This window comes from Pseudopodoces humilis, chromosome 11 (assembly GCF_049639895.1).
Source record: "Pseudopodoces humilis isolate 2021_Gansu_Grassland_sample_001 chromosome 11, ASM4963989v1, whole genome shotgun sequence".
Taxonomy (NCBI): domain Eukaryota; kingdom Metazoa; phylum Chordata; class Aves; order Passeriformes; family Paridae; genus Pseudopodoces; species Pseudopodoces humilis.
Genome location: NC_142210.1, coordinates 18,452,567 through 18,479,485, shown reverse-complemented (window position 1 = coordinate 18,479,485; position 26,919 = coordinate 18,452,567). Strand labels below are relative to the sequence as shown.

The window sequence follows — 26,919 nt, the reverse complement described above, 5'->3', positions numbered from 1 at the left end:
CCTCAAAGAACTCTGCCTTGAGTATTAGTGCCACATACTGGAAATCATGGTAACATACTGACTTGAAAATATTTCATAACACGAAATGAAGGTGCACTGGCTTTATGATGTATAGTTAACAGCAGGATTTATCTTTCTAATGCTAGTGTCTATATGTTGTAGTTGTGTTGTACCAAAAATTATAAAAGAATTTCTTAATTGTGTGATAAAATTATGATGTTTGCTCCTTAAAGAGACAGAGACTCAAACTGTGTGTCAAATTATGTTCCTTGCCCTTGAGGGTTAGTAAATCAAATAATCTCCTTGCACTGTCATAATTGTGCTTAAAAAACCCAACTCAAGTGGTTGCCCCTTGGAAATGTTGGATTTTAGTACTTTTCCTATGTTTTGACACCCTCCTCCTTAAAGGGGGATAGCTGTTCACCAGCCCAGTGTTAACTGCAGCATCTTGGGAGCTGCAGTACAAACACACATTGAGGCTGCTTTTCCATTTCACCAGCATGAAGTTCTCCAAAATTTGCAGCAATTTTGTTTGATTCTCAACAGCTTTACCAAGCTTATTTATTCAGCTTCCAGAATAAAACTACTGGGTACACCAAATGTCAGTTTTATCTCTCTTCTTACCTCCCTGATTAAATTCAGTGTAAGTAGGGAGGTATAACAGAAACTTAAGTCACGAGTTAGAAAAAAAACCTCAAAGTTTTGTGGGAAGTCCTGAACTCCCTACCCAAGTAATATAAAGTGAGCTCACACCATTAATTTTTGTTTTATGCTGAAAATACAAGAAACACTTCTTTTTATCATTCATAGTCCAATAATTAGGTGCTATTAAGATTTCTCATTATGCTATCCAAAACTTTATAGTCAAATATAAATGCAATAAGTAAAATATTTTATTATGCAGGATGAATTTAATCACTTGAAGATCCTTGCTACAGTATTACAAAAATAAGCTACATACCTTATGTATGGTTTAAAAGAATACACAACTTCCTATCCCCTCCAAAAAAACCCACCTCACATAAAAATACAAGGTGCACATCAGGAACACTTGCCCTTTAAGCCAATTCTCCTGTTCTCCAGTTAAAAGTTTAGTCTTCTCTAATGCTAACTGCTGGTTAGGCTTGAGGTCTTTCTTTTGTTTTCTTTAATTCCTGCAGCTTTATAGTTACCCATCTCTGGCTGCTCTCGCTGAACACCAGGTTTGGCTGAGCGCTCCAATACCAAACAAGGCGATGTGAAATCCTAACTAGAAGTTCAGCTGTAAAAGTGGAAGTTGAACTGCCCAGCCCTGCAGACACACCAGCCTCGGGGACCAAAGGCTCTGCCCCAAGCAAGAAAGAAACCACATGAGGCGGGGCTATCAAGATGGCCTTCAAAAGCTTTTTCTTCTCAGTGGCAGAGCCCAACAGAGCAGTGACAGCAGCGGGAGAATCACAGAATCAGTTAGGTTGGGAAAAATCTCTAAGATCAATCGAGTCCAACCTGTGCCTGGCACAGTTTGAAGTTATATCCTCTTGTCCTGTCGCTGGTTGCCCCGGAGAAGGGCCTGATCTCACCTGGTTACAGCCTCCTGTCAGGTAGGACTTGGGGAGGGCCCAGGAGCAGCGGCTCCTTTCTTTCCTGACAGACCCGACGCCTGGGAATCATCCCACTCCTCATGTGGCAGCAAGCTCACCCTGCGAGCCCTCAGGATTCACAAGCCACTTCCCACTGCAGCTAACCCGGCAGCCTTCCCCCAAGTCCAGTTCTGGACTCAATACAGGAGGACATGGAGCTCTTGGCGCCGGTCCAGCGGAGGGCAACGAGGATGATTAAGGGCCTGGAGTGCTTCATGAGGAAAAGCTGAGAGAGCAGAGCTTCTTCAGCCTCGGGAAGAGCTGGCCTCAACAGTGTCTGCAGGGAAGTGTCAGAGGATGGATCAGGCCCTTCTTGGAGATGCTGAGCAATAGAACAAGAGACAACGGGCAGAAACTGATGTACAGGAAGTTCCACCTGAACATGAGAAAGAACTTTCCTGTGCAACGAACCTTCACTATAACTGATTGTCCATAGAATATGGGGAGTCACCCTTAGTGGACATACCCCAGAACCCTCTGGACTTAATCCTGTGCCACGTGCTCTGGGACGACCCTGCTGGCACTGGAAAGTGGGACCAGAGGATCCACTGTGGTCCCTTCCCGCCTGAACCATTCTGTGATTCCCCTCACGGTCCCCACCTCACCTGCCCCACTCCTCTCATCCCCCGCGTCCTCTACCCTCGCCCCGTCCCCTCCCGCCGCCTCTCCCCTCACACCACACCACCCCCCCGCCCTGCACCCCCTCGCCTGCCCGCCCTCCGCGTCCCGCTTCACGATTGGCTGTCCGTGGAAAGGCCCCGCCTTCCGCCAGCCGCGATTGGCCACTTCTGCCCGCCCGGCGCTGCCATTGGCGGGCGGGCGACGGTGCTGCGGGTCGGGCCGTGCCGTGCCGCGGGCGGGGAGCGTGGCCGGGGCGCTTTTGTTGCTGGGTCGGCGGCCGGAGGAGCGGGCGGGGGGCGCGGGGCTCGCAGACACCGGGGCCGGCGGGGAGCGGGGCCGGGCCCAGCGGCGCGGGCACGGCGGACGGTACGGCCGGGCCCAGCGGCAGCCATGAGCGGCGGCGTGTACGGGGGAGGTGAGTCCGGCGCCGCCCTCCCCTCCCCCGCCCCGCAAGGCGGCGCGTGTAGCGCCGGCGGGCGCTTCCCGCCTCCCTCGGCCCGGCCCGGCGCTGCCGCGGCCCCTCCGTGTCCCACGCGTGAGGAGGAGGAGGCGGCGGGCCTTGTTTATGTCCTTCGCGGCCCCGAGGTGCCTCCTCTGGGGACCACTCGCACCGCGGCCTTGGGCAGGATCAGCAATACCGTGGTCCGGAGAAGGTCCCCGCACTTTGGGAGCCGGGTGTGGTTCCCCCGAGCCCCTCTGCACACCCCCTGTGACCAGCGTTCGTTTCCGATAGGTTTCATTTTGGACGTGCATAGATCAGCGGGGATTGGGCCCGTAGGGATGGGTGCTTCGTGCTCTGACCCCTTCCCTCACACAGTCGGTGTTTTGAGTCCCACCTTCCTCGTTCTCATCACGCCCGGGGCCTCTGGGCTTGCCTGGCTTCGTGTGACTGTGAAATTAGAACTTTTTGAAAGCTTTATCTTACGATCCGTTTAGCTGCGACTACATTTTCACTCTTCTGGTAAAATTCTCTTCCTTACACCAAACGGAGAGATTGACTCAGTTAAAGCCCGTCTGCAGTTTTCCAATAGCTTTCTGAAAGCAGCAGTTCTGAATAGAGAAGTGTCTCTTTGCTTTGTAAAAGATCCCTTGATTTGCTTGTCTTCCTTTGCCAGTAAAGCAGGGAAAGCTCAGGGTTGCAGAAGAGCATAATAATCGTTCTTTTATCTTTATTAACCATCGTTTCAGATGAAGTTGGGGCTCTGGTTTTTGACATTGGCTCGTACACAGTGAGAGCAGGCTATGCAGGCGAGGACTGCCCAAAGGTGAGAGAATCTGTGCCTTGATGGAAATTCAACATGTATTTATGCCTTAGGTCTTCTTTGCAAGTTACAACCCTTCCGAATACATTGGGGTTTGCTCTGACTGTATTGTATAAAGAAACTTCTGAATTTATGAGAAAAACACCATCTTCCAAAACATTACTAATCCTTGTGTACTACTTGCCTCTTGCCTTGCAGGTTGATTTTCCAACAGCCATTGGTGTGGTGCTAGAAAGGGACAATGGCAGCACTCTGATGGAGATAGATGGTGACAAAGGCAAACAAGGGGGCCCGACTTACTACATAGACACTAATGCCCTGAGAGTTCCAAGGGAGCATATGGAAGCCATTTCACCTTTAAAAAATGGAATGAGTATGGTGCTCTGTCTTTTTCTACCTGATTTTAAAATAGCATTGCCAGGCTGCAGGAAGTCATAGTTGTGTTGACAGATGCTATGTACAGTCACAGAGGCTGTAAGAACAGATTCCTGGTTTACAAATTGCATTGGGATGTGATTGGTTTTCACTGTTAGTGGACTTTCAGCATAATTGTTGAAGTCACGGTGATTGTGGAGGAAGAGAATTCTGCAGAGCTGTTAGAGCAGGTGTGTGTCTGCTGAGAACAGCTTTTGACTGAAAAGCTCTGTGCAAAAAAATAAATTGGAAAGCCTTTATATGTTTATGAAATGAAACAAAACTTAGGAGTAACTAATCTGTTTGTCTCAATGTTGTTACAGTTGAAGACTGGGATAGTTTCCAGGCAATTTTGGATCACACTTACAAGATGCATATTAAATCTGAAGCAAGTTTGCATCCTGTCCTTATGTCTGAAGCACCAGTGAGTAAAAGCAGCTGTGCATTTTGATAAGTTTTATTGCTTACTCTGCAAACATTAGTCCTGGATAAGTCTGATAATGGCTTGTAGGTGACAAGTGCTAAAACTTAGCTATAGAAATGACAATTCTAAAATACTTGGACAGGTTCAGGAAAATGTCTAAAAAACCCTCAATTTTAAATTGTTCATATGAGTTGCATTAGAAAGTATTTACAATATGCTATTGTTTTTCACTTACTGAAAAGAAGCCAAAAGTTAAAAAAAGAAATTTTACCACCTAGAATAAAAAGAAAAAGATGTTTGGATGTCTTATATATTAAGTTACACTTAATAAAATGCCATCAAAAATCTTCATTCAGCCTTACAAGTAACATTATGTGACATAGAATAATATTTATAATGAAGAAGTTTTAATTTTTCTGTCTTTGTTTCTGTAAGTGGTCCTGTAAGGCAGCTGAAGTGGATGAATACAAATTTCTGGGAAAATCTGGACAAGGTTTCTGTCATTTTAAATGCTCAGCATTTGAAGGGCAGATCTTGAAGTCAGAGTAGAAAAGGTAGACGTGCCACACACAAGTGATCTTTCTTTAATAAAACCTTATGAAAAGGATTTTCTTGAATTCCATTATTCCCTTGTGTTGAATCACAGCTTGTGGAGTGTGGATGAATTTGCAATGGCTGTTTGATGTTTGATGGCTCAGTGGGTGTCTGAATAGAGACATTCCCATTGCCATTCTTCTTACAAACCTTATCTTACTCTGTTGTTTTGGCTTGGAAAAACCTTCACGTTTCCAGTAATGTGTTGAATATTTGAGATATATCCTGGTTTAATCACAATTACAGTAGAACTGTAGAAAGATACTTTGGGAACTGGAAAGTCTGGATTTATTTTTCTTCCCACTGGGCAAGTTCCTTCATGTATCTTTCCCCTTGTAAAAGGCAGGGTGCTTGCTCTAGAGAGTTCTTTGGGAACCCGACACTGGAAGAGCTGTAGAAGTGTAAAGAAATCTATTGTAACATGAAAGGTGTGTAGCACTTTTGGGTGATAGATAAGCATTGATGTATTGTAGTATAAATGGAATTCAAAACGTTCTAAAGAAGTAAATTACTAGAAATCCATTTCTGTAGAATTTTGATATGATTTGAAACTGTGGCTGCAATTTTTCTAACCACTTCTTTATTGTGTTAGCACTCTATTAGTGTGGTTTGGATTTATTATTTTTTAGTGGAATACCAGGGCAAAGCGTGAAAAACTGACAGAACTGATGTTTGAACACTACAACATCCCAGCTTTTTTCTTGTGTAAAACTGCCGTTCTGACAGCGTATCCTTCAAAATGTTTCACTGCATGGCTTTATTTTCCTTCCACCAGGAAATTTGGTAAACTTTTCCAGGAAATTCCAAGTATACCAGCATCCCTAACTTCAATTTTTTTTTCCATAAACATCCAGGGAGGAAGTAAATACAGTTTCTGAACTTTAAGGTATTAGAGTTCATTTTTGAAGTTCTCCCAGTCTGAATCTGTTCTTGGGGTCCAAGTCTTTTTTTTTATTATGTTTTTTTTCCCCATTGTATACTATGGATAAGAGTATTACAGACCTGAAACAGTGGTGTCCACACTACTAAATACAGTAATTAGAGCTTGAAGCTTCCATACCCTTAAGAAGAATATTTGTAATTATTTTAAATTAATAATATGTTTCCAGCTTCGAGTTTAAATGAGTTGGATGTACTTAGAGCTTGCTGCATAGTAATGGCACGAAGTCTCACCCTTGTACATCCAAAGCTTGAGTTAGTTCACAGATGGAAGTTAAATGCTGCTCTCTCTATGAGATTGTGCACTTCACAGAAAGGTGGTAGACATCGGAAAATGACAAATCCCTTGGTAGAAGCAAGGAATAACATGTAGGATACTCATTCCTAGTTATGATCTAATTGTATGGCAGCACTTTTTTCCTAAAGTGAAAATTGCAATGTTTTCCTTAATCATTTGACTAGTTTTGCTAATGGGAGATCTACAGGTCTCATCTTGGATAGTGGAGCAACACACACCACTGCTATTCCAGTGCATGATGGATATGTTCTTCAGCAAGGTATGAACTTTCATGGACAACAGTACTGCAAGATCAAGGTCAAGTTAGCGTGATTTCTGCTTGTACAGTTTTGTTACTGCTTTTACATCTGTGTGCCCCCTTAAAAAGGAAAAAAAACCCTAATAGTGTTCACTGACAAATAGTTGGGAGAGTCTAATCATGATCTGGATACTTTCCAGGTTAGATGTTTTGGTTTTTATTTTGGATCCCCTCTTTGCCTTCTAGGTATTGTAAAATCACCACTTGCAGGAGACTTTATCACTATGCAGTGCCGGGAATTGTTTCAGGAAATGAACATAGAGATAATTCCTCCATATATGATTGCTTCAAAGGTGGGAAAGTGGCTTTAATTAGTAACTGTTGTCTTGGGGAGAGGCTTAAATGTTTACCTGATGACTTTGTACCCTATGGCCTTAGGAGGCAGTTCGTGAGGGGTCACCAGCAAATTGGAAGAGAAAAGAGAAGTTGCCCCAGGTCACCAGGTCTTGGCACAACTACATGTGTAATGTAAGTAGGTCATTCCTCCTGCTCTCACCTTTCCTGAGTGTTCCATAAATAAGTTTTGTTTGCAAGTATATCAGCGTTTTCTCTGTTTTGTCTTGAAGAAAGAGAAATCTTTGAAAAGTTAGTATCAATTCTATAAAATTCAGGACTAAAATTAATAAAAATTCATGTCATTTTTAACTCCACAGTGTGTCATTCAGGACTTCCAGGCTTCTGTTCTCCAAGTATCAGATTCAACCTATGATGAACAGTATGTTACTTTTTCTTTTTTGTAAAATCAGTTACCAGTTATGCATGCGTGGTGCTCAGCCTGTTGCTGTTGGTTGGTTTTGTTACAGAAGGTTTTCTCTAAAAAGTGATGATTTATGAAAGCAGGAGTACTGCATATACCCAGACAATAGTTTTTTGTTCAATATTCCAAGATGAGATCATAATAAATATTATTGGAAGTGTAAGTCTTATGAATCACAGTATTCCCATTGGAGCTGTAGTTTATAACACTGCTTAGATAACTTGACATCCTGTTTAGAGAGCACTTTAATGTGTTGCTTTCTGTCTGATGCTCCAGGGTGGCAGCACAGATGCCAACAGTTCATTATGAGTTCCCCAATGGCTACAACTGTGACTTCGGTGCTGAGCGTCTGAAAATTCCTGAGGGATTGTTTGACCCTTCCAATGTAAAGGTAAAACCACTGTGATAGCTGTGATTGGAAGGCTCTGCATGACTAGGCTATCAGATGTCTTTCTTTTGCATAACATTTTCAGTTTTGTGATTTGGATGTATTTGCACTGTGGGGTTCTCTTGGGGGTAGAATTTTCCTGTTTTGAATTATGGCTGGGGAAGGGAAGGAAAGGATGAAACGTCCAAACTGGGTGGTGATGAGCTGACTGGAAAAATAGGGGTATTTTTGTTCCTTCCCTTACAAAATGCTTAGCTCCCTCTCCAGTAATACTTGTAAAATTCAGTTCATTCTGGACATTTCTGTGCCTTGCTCTCTTGAAGCAATGATGTGTAGATTCCTAATTTTCCCTGCAGGGTTTATCTGGTAACACGATGTTGGGTGTGAGCCACGTTGTCACAACAAGCGTTGGAATGTGTGATATAGATATCAGGCCGGTAAGTGTTTTACACATCCAGGCAGGCAGTATTTTAAGGCATAGATATTTTTGTGCTGACACATGTTTTTGGGACTAGAACAGCAACAGTGAAGAAATTTCCTAGGATTTCCTAGGATGATGATAAATATGTTAGAATAATTCTGTAAGTATTGTGTATTTGTATAAAGGGATATGTACAATTAGTGTTTTGTCTTGCAAAATGCAAAATCTTAGTGTTTCTACCCATATTGAAAGATCTGAAGTACAGATTTTGTGGCTGGCACTGCATAATTTGGATTGGACTGGCTTCAGATAAGCATTTATATTTGTAACTTCGAGTGTTATCTTCAGATATTTAGGCATTGTTATGTTTAGAACATACATGGAACTTAAAAAGAGTGGAAGGAAGAGAAGAAGTTCTAAAGCAAAACACTATTTTTAAAATCAATGTGATATCTTTCTCAGGTGTCAATTTGATACAGATTGCATGGAAATTCTTTTCAGAAAATTTTTTTCTGTTAACCAGTGTGTGAGGAGGGCTTAGTGGGCTGGGCCATGGTGTGTGTTCACCAACTGCAGCAATAGTGAGATAGAAAACTGCTGCAGGGTTTTCTCTTGAGGTTGCATTCAGGTGTAAAAAACCCAACGATTTGGGTACAGGGGAGATCTGCAGGTTGAGGGTTCTCCATAGTAGAAATTGTTTCATGAAGTCATATAGAGCATATGGCTTCAGCCTTCCTTTTATAATTTAATATTAAGCTGCCTTGCAATATTTTAAAGTGATTAAATAATTAATTGAATTGGGAGAGGTAATACTGTTGGCATTAAGTGATGTATTATTGCTGTTGACTATACATACTCATGCCACCCCTCTCTGTTGTGAGAAAGAGCTGTTTTCAGAATGATTTCTGAGGTAAAGCTCCAGGTTTTTGTTTGTTTGTTTTCTATTTTTAGGGTCTCTATGGCAGTGTGATTGTAGCAGGAGGAAACACTCTCATACAGAGTTTCACAGACAGATTGAACAGGGAGCTGTCTCAGAAAACCCCACCGGTAAAACAACTCTTTCCATTACTGCATTGAGTACTTAACACTTTATTTTTCTGCCACATACGTACACAAGGATATCATGGCTTTGACTTTCTTAGGAGCCTGACAGCTGAATAGATTTCTGCAGGGTTAAGAAGCCTCCCTCTCCTAAAGAAAAGAAAGAATTCTTGAAGAGTTTTATACAGAACAAATTCCAATATTCCTTGAGTATTTTACTGCTCCACTCTTGCTTTCAGATTGTGATCCTAACTTCTGTAATTGTCCCCAAGAAACAGCCAGTATTTCTCTTAAAGATCTCTCTTTTGAAGTGTTGCTGACTAACTTGAGGCACATTCAGACATTCTGCCTGAGGCCACTTCATTGTGGCAATTGTTTTTCCTTAATTCTGCAGACAACCTAAATGTCCAGGTTTTGTCTATGAGTAACATATTACATATTTTTTAATCACTTGATGTCAAAGAAAGTATTGATACCTTGCATTTGAGAGTTGATATAAATTATGGTATTTCTTGAATTTTCATATTCAAGCAAAAATGTTCTGCTTGTGACAACTCCAAAATGATGAATGTTAGAAGAAACTGAGAAATGTATTCACTGCTTATAAAGCTGAGGAGGAGCCCATTGAAATTCAAAGATTTTATTGCTATAAGGCATTTTGAAAGCAAAAGGAATGAATGGGTTGCAAAAAGACTAGATGACTCAAGTCTAGCAGCATAAATAATTTTAGTCCCAGGGCAGTGCTGGAGATGACACCATACACTGTGGTATTATTGTTCTCCACCTGCCCCATTCCTTGCCTTAACCATTTGCTGCTGGAAGACAAGGTAAAAACCACATTTCCTGTTCCACTGTGGTTGTTTTGAATTGTAAATGCAGGGCAGGTGAGCGGTATTGCAGATGTACTAAAATGGACCTTCTTCAGCTGCATATTGGTATAGACACCAAGTTCCTTGTGCTGCTTGTCCCTAAGGGTACCAGCTTGCAGTTTGTGTGACGTTTGGTTTTGGTTCCTTTTCTGTGCAGAGCATGCGCCTGAAGTTGATAGCTAACAACACGACTGTGGAGCGGAGGTTCAGCTCGTGGATTGGGGGCTCCATTTTGGCTTCTTTGGTTAGTAAACCTGCCTTACTGTGTAGCACTGCTACCCAGAAATCTGATTCCCCAGAGTGTGCACTGCAGAATCTGTGCTACTATGTTATGATTATGATAATCATAATCTTGGCTGTCCTTATGGTAAGGGGAGGAGAATCTGTTTTAAAAAGAGGTGTGAGCGTTTCCGGTGACAACATATCCTGCCATGTTCTCCCATTTTTAATGGCAAGATGCAACCTTGAAATACATGCACTTTCTCTAGACTGTATCTAGAAGACCATGAAAGTAGCAAACCTGTTTCTGCATCATATTCCTGAGGTTAATTTTAATTCTACAAGTACTGAGCACTGAAATGGTTTGTGAGGATTAGTTTATCATCATGGGAAAGGGAGATTGGAATCAGCATTTGGTGCTGCACTTCCTGTCTTGAGTTTAATCCCTTAGCAATAAAACTCAAGGAAGAGACAGTTAAGCAGGTCAAGTCCTAATACTTCATGTAGTGTGAGGACGCGCTTGTTTTCTCTCCTAGGAAGAGCTAAATATGTTTCAATTAACTATTATTTGTGTTCTGATATTTTTTTCATTGTGTGGTGCTTTTGTTTGTTTATTTTTCTAGGGTACTTTCCAGCAGATGTGGATTTCTAAACAAGAATATGAAGAAGGAGGGAAACAGTGTGTAGAAAGAAAATGTCCTTAGACCTCTTTACTGTGAAAACTGCTGCCTGCTCGGTGCTCCTTCTGTTTTATAGCTTTAGCATACTCAGGAATGGGATGGACTCTTTTTTGTAGAAAGTTTATACTGGGTTTTTTGCATAATTCAAGTTCCATTTTAACAAACCTTAGAAATTTGAGAGACCTAATTGGTACTATAATAGAAAAAGGATGTTTACATCCCTTGTAAAGCAATAATTCATGTAACAAGCATTTTATAATTTTGTATAAATGTCTATTTTCTCTAGTATCTTTTCCTGGGAACAGCTTTACAGGTTAGCTAATAGATAGAGGCATAACCTTGCAAATGCCTGTGCTTATTTATTAATTATTTCTTGTCTAATTTCTTGTCTATTTTCACATACTAGTCTTCCTTGCTGGTACTTTGGCCTTAAATTGCTCTTATTTTTCTCTTAAAAAATAAAATTTGGTCTTTTATATTTGAGCAAGCTTGTGAGTACTTGCAGAGAAAGTTACTCTGCTGTTTAAAGAGTTGAAAGTTTGTATTCAGTGATCTATTTTAGTGTAAACTTTTACTGTCTCACAGAAGTGTTACATTCCATGGAGTGAATGTTATAATAAGCACTGGTTTGCTAATTTTTTTTTATTACGGAGCAGTTTAATTTCAGTAAGCAAGCAATGCTTTCCACCTGATGTCTAAGAATGTATTTAATGCCTTTGTGATGTTGATGAGAAGCAAAACCTGTTCAAGACAGGGAAACTGAGACAAAGAATTGCCTCTCCAAGACTGGGAGCAGAGTCAGAAGCTTTCAGTGCGTGGCTCAACCCTGCTGCAGGGAGCTGTAAGTGCTGTGAGCTCATGGCTGGTGTGGCTCCCCCTGTGCCTCCCAGCAGGGTCTGTAAGTGCCTGTGTTTGCAGGGGGAAGGTGCACTCAGGGTCACAGGATCGGGGATGACTTTTTTTCAGCAGGAATTGGCTGTCAAGACGCAGCTCGATGTTGCTTTTAAGCTTAATCTGCAATGGTCTGGTTTGGGACACAATGAAGTTTTGCTCCTTCTCTCAAAAGCTGTGGAAAACCAAATAGCGTTTAACTGATCTAAAAAATATAAACAATACTGCTACATTTTTGTATCCTAAAAGATCTTGTGGGTAAATAAGTATGAGGCCTCTATTTGAAAAGTTTCACATTACCTCCAAATAATAAAGTAATTTATCAAACCAGTCTGCTTTTGTCTTATGAGAATCTTGAGTTGCTCGATCAGATTTTTCAAAGCTACTGACAAACCATACTTCTTTTGCAAAATGAGGGAAACTGCAAAGCTGTAACAAGTGATCCAAGTCACCAGCTCTTGTCATTGTGGAAGTTAAAGACTCAGTCCAGTTTCCATTCAAGTGGAGCACAACTGAACTGCTACCTCAGAGTAGCATCTCACAGTTGCACTGTGTGGTGGTTTTAAGCTTTCCTTCTCTGGCACGCTTAGATTGTGTTGTGCCAAATCAGTTTTTATCTTCTGTTTCTCATAAAAGAATTGCAGTACAGTAGTAATATCTGTTAATATTCCAGCAGCACAGGGAGAGCAAAACACTGCTGGAGGTTTTCTCACCTCTGCAAACATTCTGAGTTGTAACAGTGAGAATTTTATGTGACACAGAGGAGTAAGTGAAGGGTCCAAATGATAGAGACAGATACAGGAACAGTACTGGTCCCTTGCAGTGTTTTACTATACTATGCTGCTGAGCACACTTGCTTCCTGAAAGTCTGGCATTTGTGACTTTAATCTAGATTTCTAGACCACCACATGTGGAGGTTAAAAGCTTTAATGAAGTGAAAGGTGAAGGTGTTTCCATTAACTGAGAACAACAGCAGTACCTACTTCAATTTCATAGAAGACTATTGTAATCTTCTTTCGTGTATTTTGTACTCTGCAAAAAAACATTGTACAAGTGTTTGAATTTGTCATAGAAATCAAGACAGGACAACTGTATTAGAAGTTTCCATGCTGAGTATTTCATACTTTCTAAGAAGCCAGACTTAAAGCAGTGGAAAAAATTCCTCATAGCAGACTGAAGAGCCCATTTTCTGTATTTATGCAGAAAGCAAATACACCTTGCATAGCTTACCTGTAACTCAGGGATAATATTCAGAACAATGTATCTGAAAAATAGCAGGAAAAATACTCAGGGAAAAGGCTCATATGTGAGCTTCAGATGCTTTCATGTTTTTGTCTGGTTTTAATGCACATTTGTTAAACTAAACCAGGTAAATATTACCCCTACACTTCCTACTGTCAGCTGGCACTCTGTGGCTGCTCTTCACTGTTCCTAATGTGTCTCAATCCTGTAACAGTTGTCTCTTCCTGGAAATGTGAGAAATGATTTGATTTGAGTTAGGCACCAAAGCTGTTTTTTAATTCCAGATCACAAGTTTAATTAAAGTCAAATGTGGTATTAAAAACAAAAAACTATGGAGACTCTGGAATGCTCAGTGGAGTTTATGGTTCCAGCACATGATTCATGTTCCACAGACACTTGACCAACTCCTTGCTCTTGCAGCATGTTACTGGCTCTGGGATTTCACAGCAATGTCAGGGAACTTCTTTTCCAAGATCTTCCGTCTTGTCCTCTCCATGTTCTGCTGCCTTGCTCTTTTCCGTAAGGCTTTTTCAAGTCTGAGTCTGAAACAGAGAAGTTGGTGTGGTTCATTTCCAGCCAGCTTGTAACCACTTTAATGAGCTCCCCCCACAATCAGATAGATCCTCTCAGTGATTAACACCTTCAGTATTAATTTGCTTTTGACAAGTAAAAAAGCATGCGAAGTTTTACTCTGCTTCTGAATTCTACAGAGGTTCAGCCTCTGGGAGGATTTTTGATAGGCTGCATTTGAAGTTACTTCTACAGTGCCACTGCATAATCATGTACCTTAGTAACTAAGGTGGGAACAGAAAAAAAGAAACAGTGCAAGCTGTAATTTAAAAAAGCCTAATTTTCAGTCTAGTAGCTGAAAAACAAAAGATTACAGCTATTTTTTTCCTTTTAAAGTGGAATAGGGCACAAACAGATCAGAAGATAACTTTCAATATCAGAATAATCTTTACCTGATGAAGTGATTCACATGAGGTAAGTAATAAAATCTCTTCTTTTTGTGTTTTTTGTTCAAGTGCCATGGTATTGGCCATTCCTTGTAACTATACCTGTTGGAGACAGATAAAAATTATTACAGAATGTACACACTGTCTTAATTCTAGGATTTTACCAATTTATCTTGTTTTCAAGTACAGTGATAAAGTGGTCTGGGAAATCACAGCAGACTTTGTATGTGGGTATTTATTTCCAGCTCTTGCTAGCTTGGTTTGTAACTGTATCTCCTGTGTTCTGTACAGTCTGTGCGTCCTTCCTTGATTAAACAAGGATTTTCTGGGAGAGAGACACACCACTAGAAAAATTCACAAAAAACATAAGGTTTTCATACCAGAACGTGCGTCCCAAGAAGTCGTGTCTCCACTCGCCAGGGACTGGCTTTTCATGGCCTGTCTGTAAAAGCCTCAAAGCAATTTCTCTTTCTCTGACAACCAGGTCTATATTTTTCATAGACGTTTCTACCTGCAAATGGTAAAAAGTTTCAGGATGCACCAACAAAAAACAATGCTGAAAATTTAAAAGATCTCAAAGACTTAAGACAAAATTTAAAGGGAAAACAAAGGTAAAACATGCTGGAGCTTGATCATGAGTTCTCTGTCAGCAGGCCCTGTGTACCAATAAGTAAGGAATGGGTGCTTCAAAAACCTAATTTGAGAGCAGGACAGATACAAAATAACTGACAGTCTGATATCTGATTGAAGACCAGTTGGGTAATGACAGATCCAATGCTGATGCAGAAGTATAGGAAGCTCTAAGGCAGAAGGAAGCAGGAGAAGCAAACAGAAGATTTGCTTATGGTTTGTAGTGGCTGTTGGTTATTTTAGTTTTCACTGGAGTCTGGTCTCAGCCCTAATAATGCTCACTGGACAATGAGAAAGCTGCCTTGACCAAATTGTAACTTGAGCAGTTAGTGTATACACTAAAATCAGGGAAATAATTTTAACAAATGGTCTTTAACAAGTCTACAAACACTTGATCTTTCAGCAATTTTACTTCAGAGTTATAGTTTTTATGTAGTAAGAACAAGTCACCTTTTCTAATCGTTCTGGACTTGGCATAGGCTTGCACTGTCGTTTGGACTCTTGCTCTAAAGTTAAAAGCATGTTCTTTTCTTTCAGCAGGACATACCTAGAGCAGAAAGCACAGTAATTCAAAAATAACTTCTGGATAGCTAAGCAGTTATTCACTTACTAGCTGTAATCCCAAATCCTGTACCTGCTGGCTCCACATAAAGAACCAAAAGAGGAGAATGAGGGAGGACAGCTTTACTTAGTCTGGAATAAAGAGGGCTTAGGAGGGAAGAGTTTAATACTAAGTTGTCTTCCACTACCTGGACAGAGCCAGATTCTTCTTACATGTACACAAGAAAAGGACAAGTCAAAGCCAGGAAAAAGCTGTTCACAGTAATGATTTAAGTTCAGTCTGAAGTGGCAATGCAACCTCCAGCTTTAGAAACTTCCAAAATCAGAATAAATGAAGACTTGAGCACCCTGATGGAATTAAGTACCCACACCACTAGTAAGCACTGACAACCAAGTTTGTCCAACCCAAACAACCCCCAGAGGGACTGTACCAAACCTTAGCCCTCAGAACTAGAAACAACTGTTCCACAGCCACCTGCAGTGCAGCTTCTGTGTCCTGAACAGGGCCAGGACTGGGGCTGTTCCAAGCCCAAAGCTGGCTGGAGCCTGCAGAGCTCTGTGGCAGACTAAAGTCACTGGATCATAAATTCACCAGCCATATTTTATTAGAAAGTGCAGAGCTGTTCTGAAAGAAGAGAAGCCTCTTCACTAAAACTTATTTACCAAAGTTTGTGCAAGTCTTCACTACTCTTGCCCCTTAGCTGCTTTATATTCCATGAATCCCCTGTAAAAGATGAAAAAACACCATTAATTTAATGGAGCAATTCTCTTATTCTGGAGAAAAAAAATGTGCTTCTATTAGGCTCAGCTGACACAACAGTATAAAGACTACTTTTAAAATACTACTGCTTGGACAGCCATCCTTGAGGATATTCAGCTTTGCTTTTAAAAGACAATACAGAAAGCCAATTACACATAGCATATATTTGTGTTTGTAAAAGGCTGGGAATACGGAAAGCTGTCAGATGAATCTTTACACTGAACTAGTTTTCTTCCACACTACGTATATTTCATGAATATGTCTTCTGTGATACACACTCACTTCAGAGCAAGGCAGAAGATTTACAGTGAAACATTTTGCTGCACAATTGCTATTTGCTTTTATAAACACTGTGAATACACAAAATTAACACAAAAATTAACAGGCATAAAGACAGACAAATGGATGTATGTACATATACACAGTAAAATAAGTTTTATGTAGCTATGAAGGCTCCCTATGATGTAAAAAAAACAGGTCAGATTTCAGCTCAAAGATCACTATCAGAAATGCTAAATATAACTCACCAGACTTTACACTTTTTTCCCCCCAGTTTCCTGGATCATCAAAAAACTCCTCCAGACCCCTCCGAGACACAGTTGTGTGCAGGAACTTCACTTGATGGAGGGTCTCAATTTTTGGTAGGTTCTTGTGGTACAGATTCAGTGCCGTCCTGCAGAAAAGTTAGAAGGAAAACTGTATATGGTAAGAAAAATAATATTCTGCTAAATGAGAATGTTTGTTTCATTCAAAAAGGCACAGGTCCTAGAGACCACAGCCTGCAGGGAAGCAGGGGTTTGGTTAGTCACAAAAATGTCATCTTGGTGTTTTCTCCTCCCCCTCATCTCATCTAATTATCAATTTTCTATACTTTGAGATAAATAACAACTAAAAATTAAGGAATAAATTTGAGCTATGCTGTACAAGAGTACATCATAGGATCACAAAATTTTTAGCATTGGAAAGGACCTCTGGAGATCATCCTGTCCAACAACCCTGGCAAAGCAGGGTCACCTGGAGAAGGTGACATAGGAACGCATGCAGGTGGCTTTGGGGTGCCTCCAGAGGGAGAATCTTCCCCCGTGGCATTAATGGCAAAAGCTATGAATACGCGGGAATGCACAAACCCCACCCACGCTGGAAACACCAGCACAATGACTGCAGGATTCTACAGGCACAGGGAAACGCTTCCCGCTGCCCTTACACGATGCCTGCAGCCACGCACCACCCTGCAGCCCTCAGGCTGGCGGAGCCAGGACTCACGGACACCCGCCTCCCGACAAAGGCTCTCCTTCCTCCCGGGAACCGCGCCCGCCCCTCCATGTCGGAGCCCGCGTCCCCCCGGCGCAGCGCGTACCCGGGGAGGCCCGGGCGAGCCCGGGGCAGCCGCCGCGCGGGCCCGGGGCTCCGGCCCAGCGCGGCCATGGCCGCGCCCGCCGCCATCGCACCGCGCCCTCCCACAGCGCCGGGGGCACGGGGCGGGCGCTGCCCTTCCCTAAGATGGCGCCTGCCCGGCCTCACCCCGGGCTCTCCCGCTGTACATGGAGCGCAGGGAAGGCTCTGCCCTTTTCCAAAATGGTGCCTGCGCGGCTTCACCTCCTTACCCTCCCACTGCGCTGGGGGCACTGTGAAAGCTTTGCCCAGCCCAAAGATGGCGGCTGGCGGCTTCACCCCGCGGCGGGAAGCGGCGCGGCCGGCCCCGCCCCGTGCCAGGCCCAGCCATGGCGGGCATGAGCCGGGTGCTGCGGGCGGCCGCGGCCTGGGCGGCGCGGCGGGCGAGCTGCGCCGGCACCACCGGGATCACCGGCACCACCGGGATCACCGGGATCGCCCCCCGCCTCCCCGGCATCCTCGGTACGGTCCCGGCGGGGAGCGGCGGGGCGGGGGCGATGGGGGCGAGGTGACCTTGCGGAGCGGGACAGAGGTGTTCTCCCGGAGGCCGCGGGAGGGCCGGGGACTGAGCAGGTGGAGTGTTTTGTCCCCGTTCCTATGAAAAACTACCGGGTTTGGGTGAAAAATGGATGGAAACGGGCGGGAGGCCGACCCTCCTGGCATTCTCATTGTCCATTTACTTGGTCCTTTATGGTGACATTCACTGTTTCACGTGTTGGTGCTTATAGGTAGACAGAGATCTCTGTCTATAATTAGAAGAGAAACAGCTTCCTGCTAACAAAATGCGAAATAACTTCAGGCGAACTGCAGAAAACTTAGCCGCTGTTTTACACTTTTTTTTTTTTATTTTTTCTTCCTTTCCCCACATATGTTTGACCTTGTCCTGGCATAAGGCCCAATGGGGTACAAACCCATAATACTCTGGTTCAATTTTCAGTTCCTGTACGACACAGTGGTGACCATGGGAAGAGAATGTTTATCATCAAGGCAACAAGTTTTTATGATTCTCGATTTCTGCGCTTGTTGGTGAGTTAAAAATCAAATGTATGGCATTCAGTGTAACACATTACTTTCAAATGGTGTAAGAGTGTCTAAAATACAATTTCCTCTGTTTGTGCAATAGCATCTAAAATGTGGCTGGCACTATTTACATAAAAAAGAATTTCAGGGCCTTTTTAAAAGTTTTTTGGTCGTATGCTGTAAAATCAGGGGCAGATGAAGTTCAAAGACTGGCTATACAACAAAGGCTATGATAGGTTCTTAAATTACTGCTGTAGTAGCATTCTTAAATTACATGTCTGTGTTTATATATACATGGCCCACGAATGCTTTCTACTTCATCCTCCTTTTTGAAACATCAGTTACTCTTCTGTAGGGTTTGCCTTCACTTGTCTATACCACTAACAACATAGGTGAGATTTAGGAAGCCTGACCTGAGTTTGACCCCTCCAAAGTCAGGTTTTGGATAAATCCTATTACAAGCAGCAATTTGATACAACTCCCTTCATGTGATAAGGACTCCTTTTATCTGCCTTCCACAGCTACAGAACCCACAATGGTTGCATTGGTGTTGGATTATTGCTTTGCTGTCAGTGCCTGAGTGAAGCTGAGTGCTGGAGCCAGTCATGCCAGGATGCTGAGGCAGATTTCAGGGAGGTGTTGCTGTTTGCTGCTGCACAGACTGGCCTCACTGGGAGATGAGAACTGACCTGAACAGGCTCTTGGGCTGACACAGCATCACTTCTGTGTGTTCTGGTTCATTAATTAACTCATTACAATCAGCACTGTTTACATACAACTTCCCTCTCCAACCTAGGAACGCAAATCTAAGAGTTATTTGCTGTTGCACCATTTGCAGACATTTTCAGCTCTCATGTAAATTTTGTCAGGGTTCTGAGTTTCCCACACTGACTGTTTTTATCCCCTCTACAGAGATTCTATATATTCCTGACGGGAATACCAGTGGCCGTGCTCTTAACATATATCAATGTATTTGTTGGTGAGTGCTCTGTCAGGGCTGAGCAAAGTACAGTCCAAGTTATTAAATGGGAATTAAGCATGCAGGATAGGGAAAAAGGACTCTTTTAGGGCTCTCTCTTTGGAAGACCATGGAGTAGGACTAACAAATACAAGTGATATTGTATAAGTACATAGAAAATGTTCCCAATATATTTGCTTTAGTTGTTGCTTTTTTTAAAAAATGTTTCTCACGTTTTAAAAAAAATACATTTCCTCTTTTGGCAGTCTTTCAAACATCAGTGAAATTTAGTAACTTGCTTTAACAAGACTGCAACTCTGGCTTTTTATCTAGCAAAGATGCCAGAATTCTGCTTGGCAACACGTGTGTTAAATCTACTGCTGTAATGATATGTAATTAATTTAATAGAGAAATCAAGAAAAGTTCATGCTTTCACCTCCTGTACTTCAAAGGGCATTTCTGTGGACTTGATCCAAGTTGTTTCTTCTGTATAGCTGCTAATTTTACCCTTTTGGTGTGTCACTTAAAATCTGTGAGTAGATACTTTGCAATGTGATGTGTCCTGCAAAAATTGCAAGTTCAGTTTTTCTGAGTAGAGCTCGCACTGAAGGGTTTAGTGCTCTCTGTGGAATATTGATCTTCTTATCTGAAAGGATATATAAGGTAAAATGAAGGAAAGTAATAATAATAGTAATAATAATAATAATAGTAGTAGTAGTAATGGATATATAAGGTAAAATAAAAGAAATATAAGGTAGCTTTGGAAAATAATCAGAGAATTGAATATTTCTCCCCTCCTTTCTTTGTCAGGTGAAGCTGAACTTGCAGAGATTCCTGAAGGTTATATTCCAGAGCACTGGGAATACTACAAAGTGAGTGTAACATGCAAAAGGGTGGGCATGTTATGGACAGCCTTTCTCTTGATGATACTTTTGGGAGTAAAATGTATGGAGTATGGTGATGTCTGTCATTGTAGTAAAACTCAAACAGTGCAGTTCTGATTTTGGTAAACTTTTTTGCAGCTTTATGGAGCTTGTAGAAGGCTGTAGGAAATGTTTATTGACATAAGCAGATGCAAATGCTCTGTATGCAGTAAACTGCTGAAGCTGTGTGCCAAGAATTTTTCTATAATATTCCTAAATAGTAAGAAAAGTCCAATGCATTTATAATGTGCAGGTTTTGTCTTAATTTTTTTTCTACAATGCCTCAAGAAACTGTAGTTTAAAGTGACATTTATTTCTTTTGTGTTGTTTGCTACTATTGTTTTAAAGTCCAATATCACACACACTTTTAGATCTAGAATTGGAGATTTCTATAGTCAAAAAGTCAAGGTTGTATGGTATCAATTTAATTATATTTTCTTAAAATTAGTCCCCAGCTTCTTGCTGCAAGCAAGCAGGGTTTGTTTCTGACAGGAAGTAATTGAATTCAGCAATATTATTGTGACTGTTTCAACTCATTTAGACTTCTGTTCCTAGTGAAATGCCCTCTATGTGGAAGCAAAATTTTGAAATGTTGCTGCTTACAGTAAAGTTTGGGGTCCACTTCTGTGATTACTGTGGTAGTTTAAGGAACTTTAACAGAAAGAAAATAAATTCTGTCTTCTGTTAAATTTTAATTTTGCTTAAGAACAGTCATCTGCAGGTTATCTTGGCGTTAAGAATTGCAAAAGACATGACTTTTTAGGGTTTGGATCTTGCAAGTAGTTGTGCATGTTTGTAATTTTACTGTTACGATTTGAATGGCAGCACTCACGGTGTCCATGACATCTTTTCAGGACAGTGGATATACAAAGTGATTCAGTTATGATGACATTTCTACTTGGAAATTGCATAAATAATCTCTGCTGTTACGTTTTGCAGCACCCCATAAGCCGCTGGATAGCTCGGTACATACTTGACCCCCCTGAGAAGAACTATGAGAAGGACATGGCCCTGCTTGATGTGGAAGCGAGGAAAACTGAACTGAGGTATGTTCTCTAGTTGGGGGGGTGGGTTAAAAGCCTGATCCATACTGTAGCTGACTCTTTGATTTTGCATGATATACTGAGCTGGATGCTGACATAAAGTGCTTTCATGTATCCCCTGAGTGCTGCCTGCACTGGCTGCTGCCAGAGTGGGAGTCACAGTATCTGTTGTCACTGCCCTCTCAGGATTCAGGTTACCAGAACAATCCAAGGGCAGGGGGTCTTCAAAACACTTGGTATTTATAAAGGTGTAGCTCTGTCTTCCTGAGTCAGCAAATAAAGCTCTTTTTGCCTCTACTAATGCTCACAGCTTAGAGAACCTGTGATAAAACTGCCAGTGTTTTTATTACTCCTTTGTGGAATGAGTTGCAATAAAAAAAAAATAGAAAGATTTAGTAGCGCATGTCATAGTTGAACCCTTCATATTGTGGTCCTACCTATGTTTTAGCAGTGTTTATAAACCATTAATGCTAAAGTCATTGCTTTGTCTGTTATGCTCAACATCAACCATCTTCATATTGAGGGTGTCTATTGCCTTTTTTTTAGGATTCTGGAGTTGGAAGCACGCAGACTGATGAGACACCGGGGAGATGGACCTTGGTTCCATTATGAAACGCCTGACAAAAATCTTGTTGACAATTCTAATAAATCCACACCTGACAATTAAACTTTAGAGCAGTGTGCAAGGTCTCAAATGCATACTGGCAAATCGTGACTGCGCTATGGAACAGACATCCTGCTATTTGCTGATGAAAATGAATAAATGGTGTTTGTGTTGATTCCACTATCTTGAAAGAAACTGTGTGGCAGTTAAGCTCACACAGCTATTAAAGTTAATAAGTGAAAATGCTTTATGTCAATTGCCAACAATCACTCCTTTCCTTCAGAACATATGTACATGAAACAAGTCGGTAATATTAGTTTTCATGTTGTGATTTCTAGCATTTATAGTATTAAGTGAAAGATACAAGAAGCTAAGGGGTTTTTTCATTCTCAGTGCTTTGTGTCAGGTAATTGGTGGGAGATGAACTAAATAAGTACCTTCACCCATACCTGCCATGCATTTTCAGAACTGTACAGCTGTTCTTCTACACCACTTGGTAACTCTTCAGGGAATACAAAGAGTTCTCTTACCACCCAGCAGGTTTTTGCCACTAGAGGGATGTATTTCCTCAGGTTCTAGAGGCCATGGTACTCCTAAATTTCTCAATAGTGATGGAAAGTGCCTCTTACAATTTGTGACTTTAAATTATCTGTCCATATTCAAAATCCTCAATTTTTAAAGGAAAAAAGCCCAAACACTTTACTAAACTCGTATCAACTAGTGATTTGAAACTTGAAACTCTGTTTTTTTGGTTTTTTTTTTACATTAGGCAACACTGCATAGACTATTTTAAGCAAAAACTGCCTTGTTTGTTCTTTCCTGGCATTGCCAAACATTAGAAAGACATTGATTTTCTATCAGTGCTTTGCTCGTCCTTTTTGTTAGAATCAATCTTTCAGGCTAGATGGCTTGTATGTCTTATTATGGCTCTCATTGTTTATAAATGCTGAGTTATTCATAAGAGAAGCCATTAAAAAAGCACAAAGTCTCCTCAGGTAAGATAAATCTGTCTGACCCTGTACTAGTGTTTTTTATCCAGCATCCAGTGATGCTCACAAGTCTGATGTAATGTCTGTTTTTCAGTATGTCTAAAACCACTCCATGGACATCACATTCTGCCCTCAGTGTTTCACATTGTTCCCAACACTTGATTTTTCAGTAGTAAAAATTGCTGAGAACAGACTGCTACTCTGCTCACCCTCACAGCCTGGTCATAGCTGGGTACAAACATTTTTCAGTTCTTTTGAAATTTTCCCAGAAGCACCTTTTGAAACTTAATTTTGGGGGAAAAGCTAGTTCTAGCAAAGGTCACATCATTTCCTTGGAAGTGATCAATGTGTCCTTGGATATATTGTGGATGATGGGTGTAAGGCTATTCATCTGCTCTATACATCTTCATTTTAAAAAGACTGGTCATTTCTTTAACACTTGCTGCCAGGCATATGTAGTAGTTACTAGATACTGCTTGAAAACAATAGCAATATTTTTTCTCTTACAAAGTTCACTCTTATTTCTCATTTCTCTGACATTCTTTCAAAGTGAAGAGCAGAGAGAAACACAGCAAAGGTCCAAAAAAGGCATTTTAAGGTAAAGGTAGTGCCCTTGAAGACTTGAAATTGGGGGTTGGCTGCTGGCACTTCCATAGGTTTCTCAGACATCCCAGGCTGGGCATTCCCGCCCTGTATCCCCCTACATGGAGCAGCTTCTCTTGGCAGTGGGGACATCCCACCTGTCAGCAGGACCCGGTGGGACTGTGCAGAGCCATGTGAGACACCTGTACTGCCACAATGAGGGGCTGAGAATGAAAATACAGAGATTTTTTTCACTGTATTTTATACGAACATATATACATATAAAAATATATATACACATATATATATACTTATACATTTGTACTTATATACATTTATATGTATATATACATATATACACACATATATATATACATACATATATGTATATATACATATGCATACATACATGCACACACATATATATGTATACACACACACACACACACACATATATATATATGTATACACACACATATATATGTGTAGTCTTCAGAAGTTTAAAAATAAATAATAGAGCGTATAAAAGAGTATTACCGGTCAGAGGAAAACCTGCCCCGGGCTACCCGGGGAGACCAGGGGTGAAGTCTCCGAGCTGCCCCGCGGGGAGCGAAGCTTTGCGGGTGAAACGCGGGGCCTCGGCGGGAATCCCGCCCCGCTGCCCTGCCCCTCGCCCGCCCCCGCCGGGACCCCCGAGTGCCGCCGCCGCAGCTGGTGCCGCTGCCGCTGCCATTGGATTAAAAATAGCATCTTCCCTCCCCCTGCCCTCCCTCGGGCCCGGCTCCCGCCGCCGCCCTGCCCCGGGCCCGGCTGCCCGCCGCCTCCATCGCCCGCGCAGAGCGGCTCGGCAGGGAGGGCGGGCGGCCGGGAGCAGGGAGGGAGGGAGGGCAGCAGGGAGGGAGCGAGGCGAGGAGGATGCAGCGGGCCGCGCTCTTCCGCGGCGGCGATGCGCAGATGGCCGCCGGGGACTTGGGCGAGCTGCTCGTCCCCTACATGCCCACGATCCGGGTGCCCAAGTCAGGGGACCGGGTCTACAAGACGGAATGTGCCTTCTCCTACGACTCGCCCGTGAGTGCAGCGAACCACCCCCGGCTGCCTCCGCGTCCCCGCCCGCCGCGGCCCCTTCCCCTCCCCGCCGCAGCCCCTCGCACCCTCCCCGGGCCGCTGCCTCCCCCTCAGGCTTCAGAGTGCCCCCGATCCCCTCCTGCACCTGCCGCGGCCCCCTCGCCCTCCCGCTGCTCCCCACGGCCGGGGTCGCTCCCCTCACATCGCTGCGGCTCGTCCGCGGCAGCGCCGCTCCTTCCTGCGCTTGTTTGTTTATTTTCCTCCTTCAAGGCGCTCTGAAGTGGTTGCTTGGACACGGGGATTTTGTGGTTTTGGGGAAACTTCCCCTGCTTGCTCTGGTTGTCGGGGTCTGTCTGCTCCACCCGGAGCCCCGCTTTTGCTTTCACACCGAGGTAGTAAAAAAGGGAGAGTAATGGCCTTCTCGTTGGTGTATTTTGGCGAGCAGATGTCAATTAATTTGCTTTCCTATTGCCTCGGTGGTCATTCTATTCAAAATCTTCCGAGAAAGCTTCCGAGGTAAAGGCTCATCCTGAAAATTGGTGTGAAAGTTCCCCTGAAACACTTTCTCCCCCAGGGTTTCAGTTACATCGCTGAACTTCAATGAACTTGTAGTATTTCCCCACTAGCTTGGTTCCTTTGCTGTTAGATAAATGTTTCATGTGCAGTAAACTTTCTGTGGTGTTATTTCTATGGTGTCTTACAAAATATCCCCCAGCTCCACAGATCGCATGGGTTCCATGGCGGCTTTGAGGCCTGACTCAATTTCTAATTCCACTGCTAATACTGGAAGCCTTCATAAATGGGCAGTGCTTCGTAAGAAACAGGCGCTTAGAAATTAGACTTTTTCAAAAGAGGTTGAAAATTTGATTAAAAGTTGCTTCTCAACGGGAAACTGAGGTTTCCCAAAGGTGATTGAGCACTATATGTTGATGTTAACGTCAGTGGCAGCAATCAGAAGGAAGCTCATTACATTACAGAATATTCATTGAAAGAAACATTTCAGACACATTTTTGGAATCCTTTATCCCCTTCTATTTGATAATTCCCCCACTTTTTGATAATTCTTTTTAATACAGAATATCAGACTTGATTTTAAAGGTGACTCAGCTGTCTGGTGTTCATCATGTCTTGTTGAACAGGGTTTATTTTTACCCACACTCTTCAGATCTCAAGTGTCACCCAGCAGCCCTGACTGTACTGGGAGCTGGACTGATTAGAACTGCCAAATCGGACTCCACCGCAGAGGCGATAATTGCATTACATACTTAAGAAGGTTTTGGCGGGGGAAAATCAATACACCACATTCTTTCCTTCAGATTTCTGCTTGGGTGAACACATGCTTGATGTTTTTAGTAAGACTTTCAGTCTTCTTCAATATTATGGTTTATAAAAAGTTTCTGTTAACAAGTAGGAAGGAATATAAAATACTGCTACAGATTAAAAAACAATCAATCATCACGCCCTGCAACAAGCCTTAGTTGAACACAGCAAAAGCTGTGTTTAGCTAAACAGTATGTTTGAAGAAAACATGAAACATTTGAGCCAAACTTAACAGAAACTGTGGCTAAAAGTAGCAAAAGGAGTGGGAAGCAGCATGTATGATTTTTTTTTTTAACTGAAATTTTTTTCACCCTTTTGACATTATCAGGAAGAGATTTCAGATTTAAGAAAGTGTTGCTCTCCAGTGTAAAAGCTTCTTGTTTATATTGTGTTATGGGCATTCACTGGGCAAAAGGCTTGGCTGAACTTGTGCAGTACCGGTGAAAATAAAAGCAGTCTCAGTTTCTAATGTTTCCCCCAGCTTTTCAGCCCATATCACTCCTCTGCTTAGCTGGGTGAAATATTTGCCTCGGATTTTATTTAAAATACCCATATAATCTAATAGATACTTGGATATTGTTTGTAGTATAGAGATTCTAAGGGACATATGTAATGTGTGCTTTCTAGGGTAAAACACTGTCATTTACAAACTGAAAACAGCAAAGCTGTGTTTTTGCAGTTTTTCATTCAGAAGGAAAGTGAAAGTGTCTGATACAGACAGGTTGTTTCTTGGCTAAGAGGAAATGTTTATGTTTTGTAGTAGGTTGATTTTGTGACTTATTTTCTTAGGCTATCAATGTATTACCTAAGCGAGCCTTTTCCTCTTGAGACACCTGCCTCTTTGTGAAAGAAGATACACTGTTGGCCCTGTTGTAATGTTCAAGAATTTTAAAAAACACACTCTTGGTTTTGTTAGCCATGCTAAAATTCAAGATTGCTTTTTTGCTGGAGGAGGTTTTTCCCTTGTAAGAATATTTCTCAGTATTTCCTCACCATCTCATTTTGCCATTTTAAAATATGCTCCTTGTTACAGTTTAACTCCAGCATGTCATGTCCTGCCTGGTCATGCAGCGGCTCTACAGTCAAGTGTCTTTAGCTATATTAATTGTATATTAATGTTTTTCCTGTAAGGATGTGTT

The 26,919-nt window shown here is 42.2% G+C and overlaps 4 protein-coding genes across 4 annotated transcripts in view; 3 read left to right on the top strand and 1 right to left on the bottom strand.

Moving 5' to 3' along the window:
* Window positions 1–2,538: 2,538 nt before the first annotated feature.
* ACTL6A (actin like 6A) lies at window positions 2,539–12,066 on the top strand. Its single transcript, XM_005525070.3, has 14 exons — window positions 2,539–2,655; window positions 3,429–3,505; window positions 3,701–3,875; window positions 4,240–4,340; window positions 5,564–5,661; window positions 6,336–6,430; window positions 6,656–6,762; window positions 6,848–6,937; window positions 7,123–7,184; window positions 7,503–7,617; window positions 7,971–8,051; window positions 8,987–9,082; window positions 10,103–10,189; window positions 10,788–12,066. Exons 1-14 carry the CDS (start codon window positions 2,631–2,633, stop codon window positions 10,866–10,868), a joined length of 1,290 nt encoding a protein of 429 aa, XP_005525127.1. The 5' UTR covers window positions 2,539–2,630; the 3' UTR covers window positions 10,869–12,066.
* Window positions 12,067–13,245: 1,179 nt separating this feature from the next.
* On the bottom strand, window positions 13,246–17,327 carry MRPL47 (mitochondrial ribosomal protein L47). Its single transcript, XM_088061148.1, has 7 exons — window positions 17,089–17,327; window positions 16,412–16,557; window positions 15,788–15,848; window positions 15,014–15,110; window positions 14,314–14,444; window positions 13,940–14,035; window positions 13,246–13,519 (listed from the first exon to the last, which is right to left on the bottom strand). Exons 1-7 carry the CDS (start codon window positions 17,325–17,327, stop codon window positions 13,402–13,404), a joined length of 888 nt encoding a protein of 295 aa, XP_087917274.1. The 3' UTR covers window positions 13,246–13,401.
* Window positions 17,328–17,593: 266 nt separating this feature from the next.
* On the top strand, window positions 17,594–22,080 carry NDUFB5 (NADH:ubiquinone oxidoreductase subunit B5). Its single transcript, XM_005525068.3, has 6 exons — window positions 17,594–17,738; window positions 18,214–18,302; window positions 19,209–19,275; window positions 20,065–20,126; window positions 21,117–21,223; window positions 21,767–22,080. The coding sequence occupies exons 1-6, from the start codon at window positions 17,606–17,608 to the stop codon at window positions 21,885–21,887; spliced, it is 579 nt and encodes a 192-aa protein (XP_005525125.2). The 5' UTR covers window positions 17,594–17,605; the 3' UTR covers window positions 21,888–22,080.
* A 2,193-nt stretch (window positions 22,081–24,273) lies between these two features.
* The window catches only part of USP13 (ubiquitin specific peptidase 13), a 48,645-nt gene continuing 45,999 nt past the window's right edge, over window positions 24,274–26,919 (top strand). Inside the window, exon 1 of the mRNA XM_005525067.3 lies at window positions 24,274–24,463. Coding sequence (XP_005525124.1) covers window positions 24,311–24,463 — 153 coding nt within the window. The 5' untranslated portion in view covers window positions 24,274–24,310. The remainder of the gene's footprint in view (window positions 24,464–26,919) is intronic.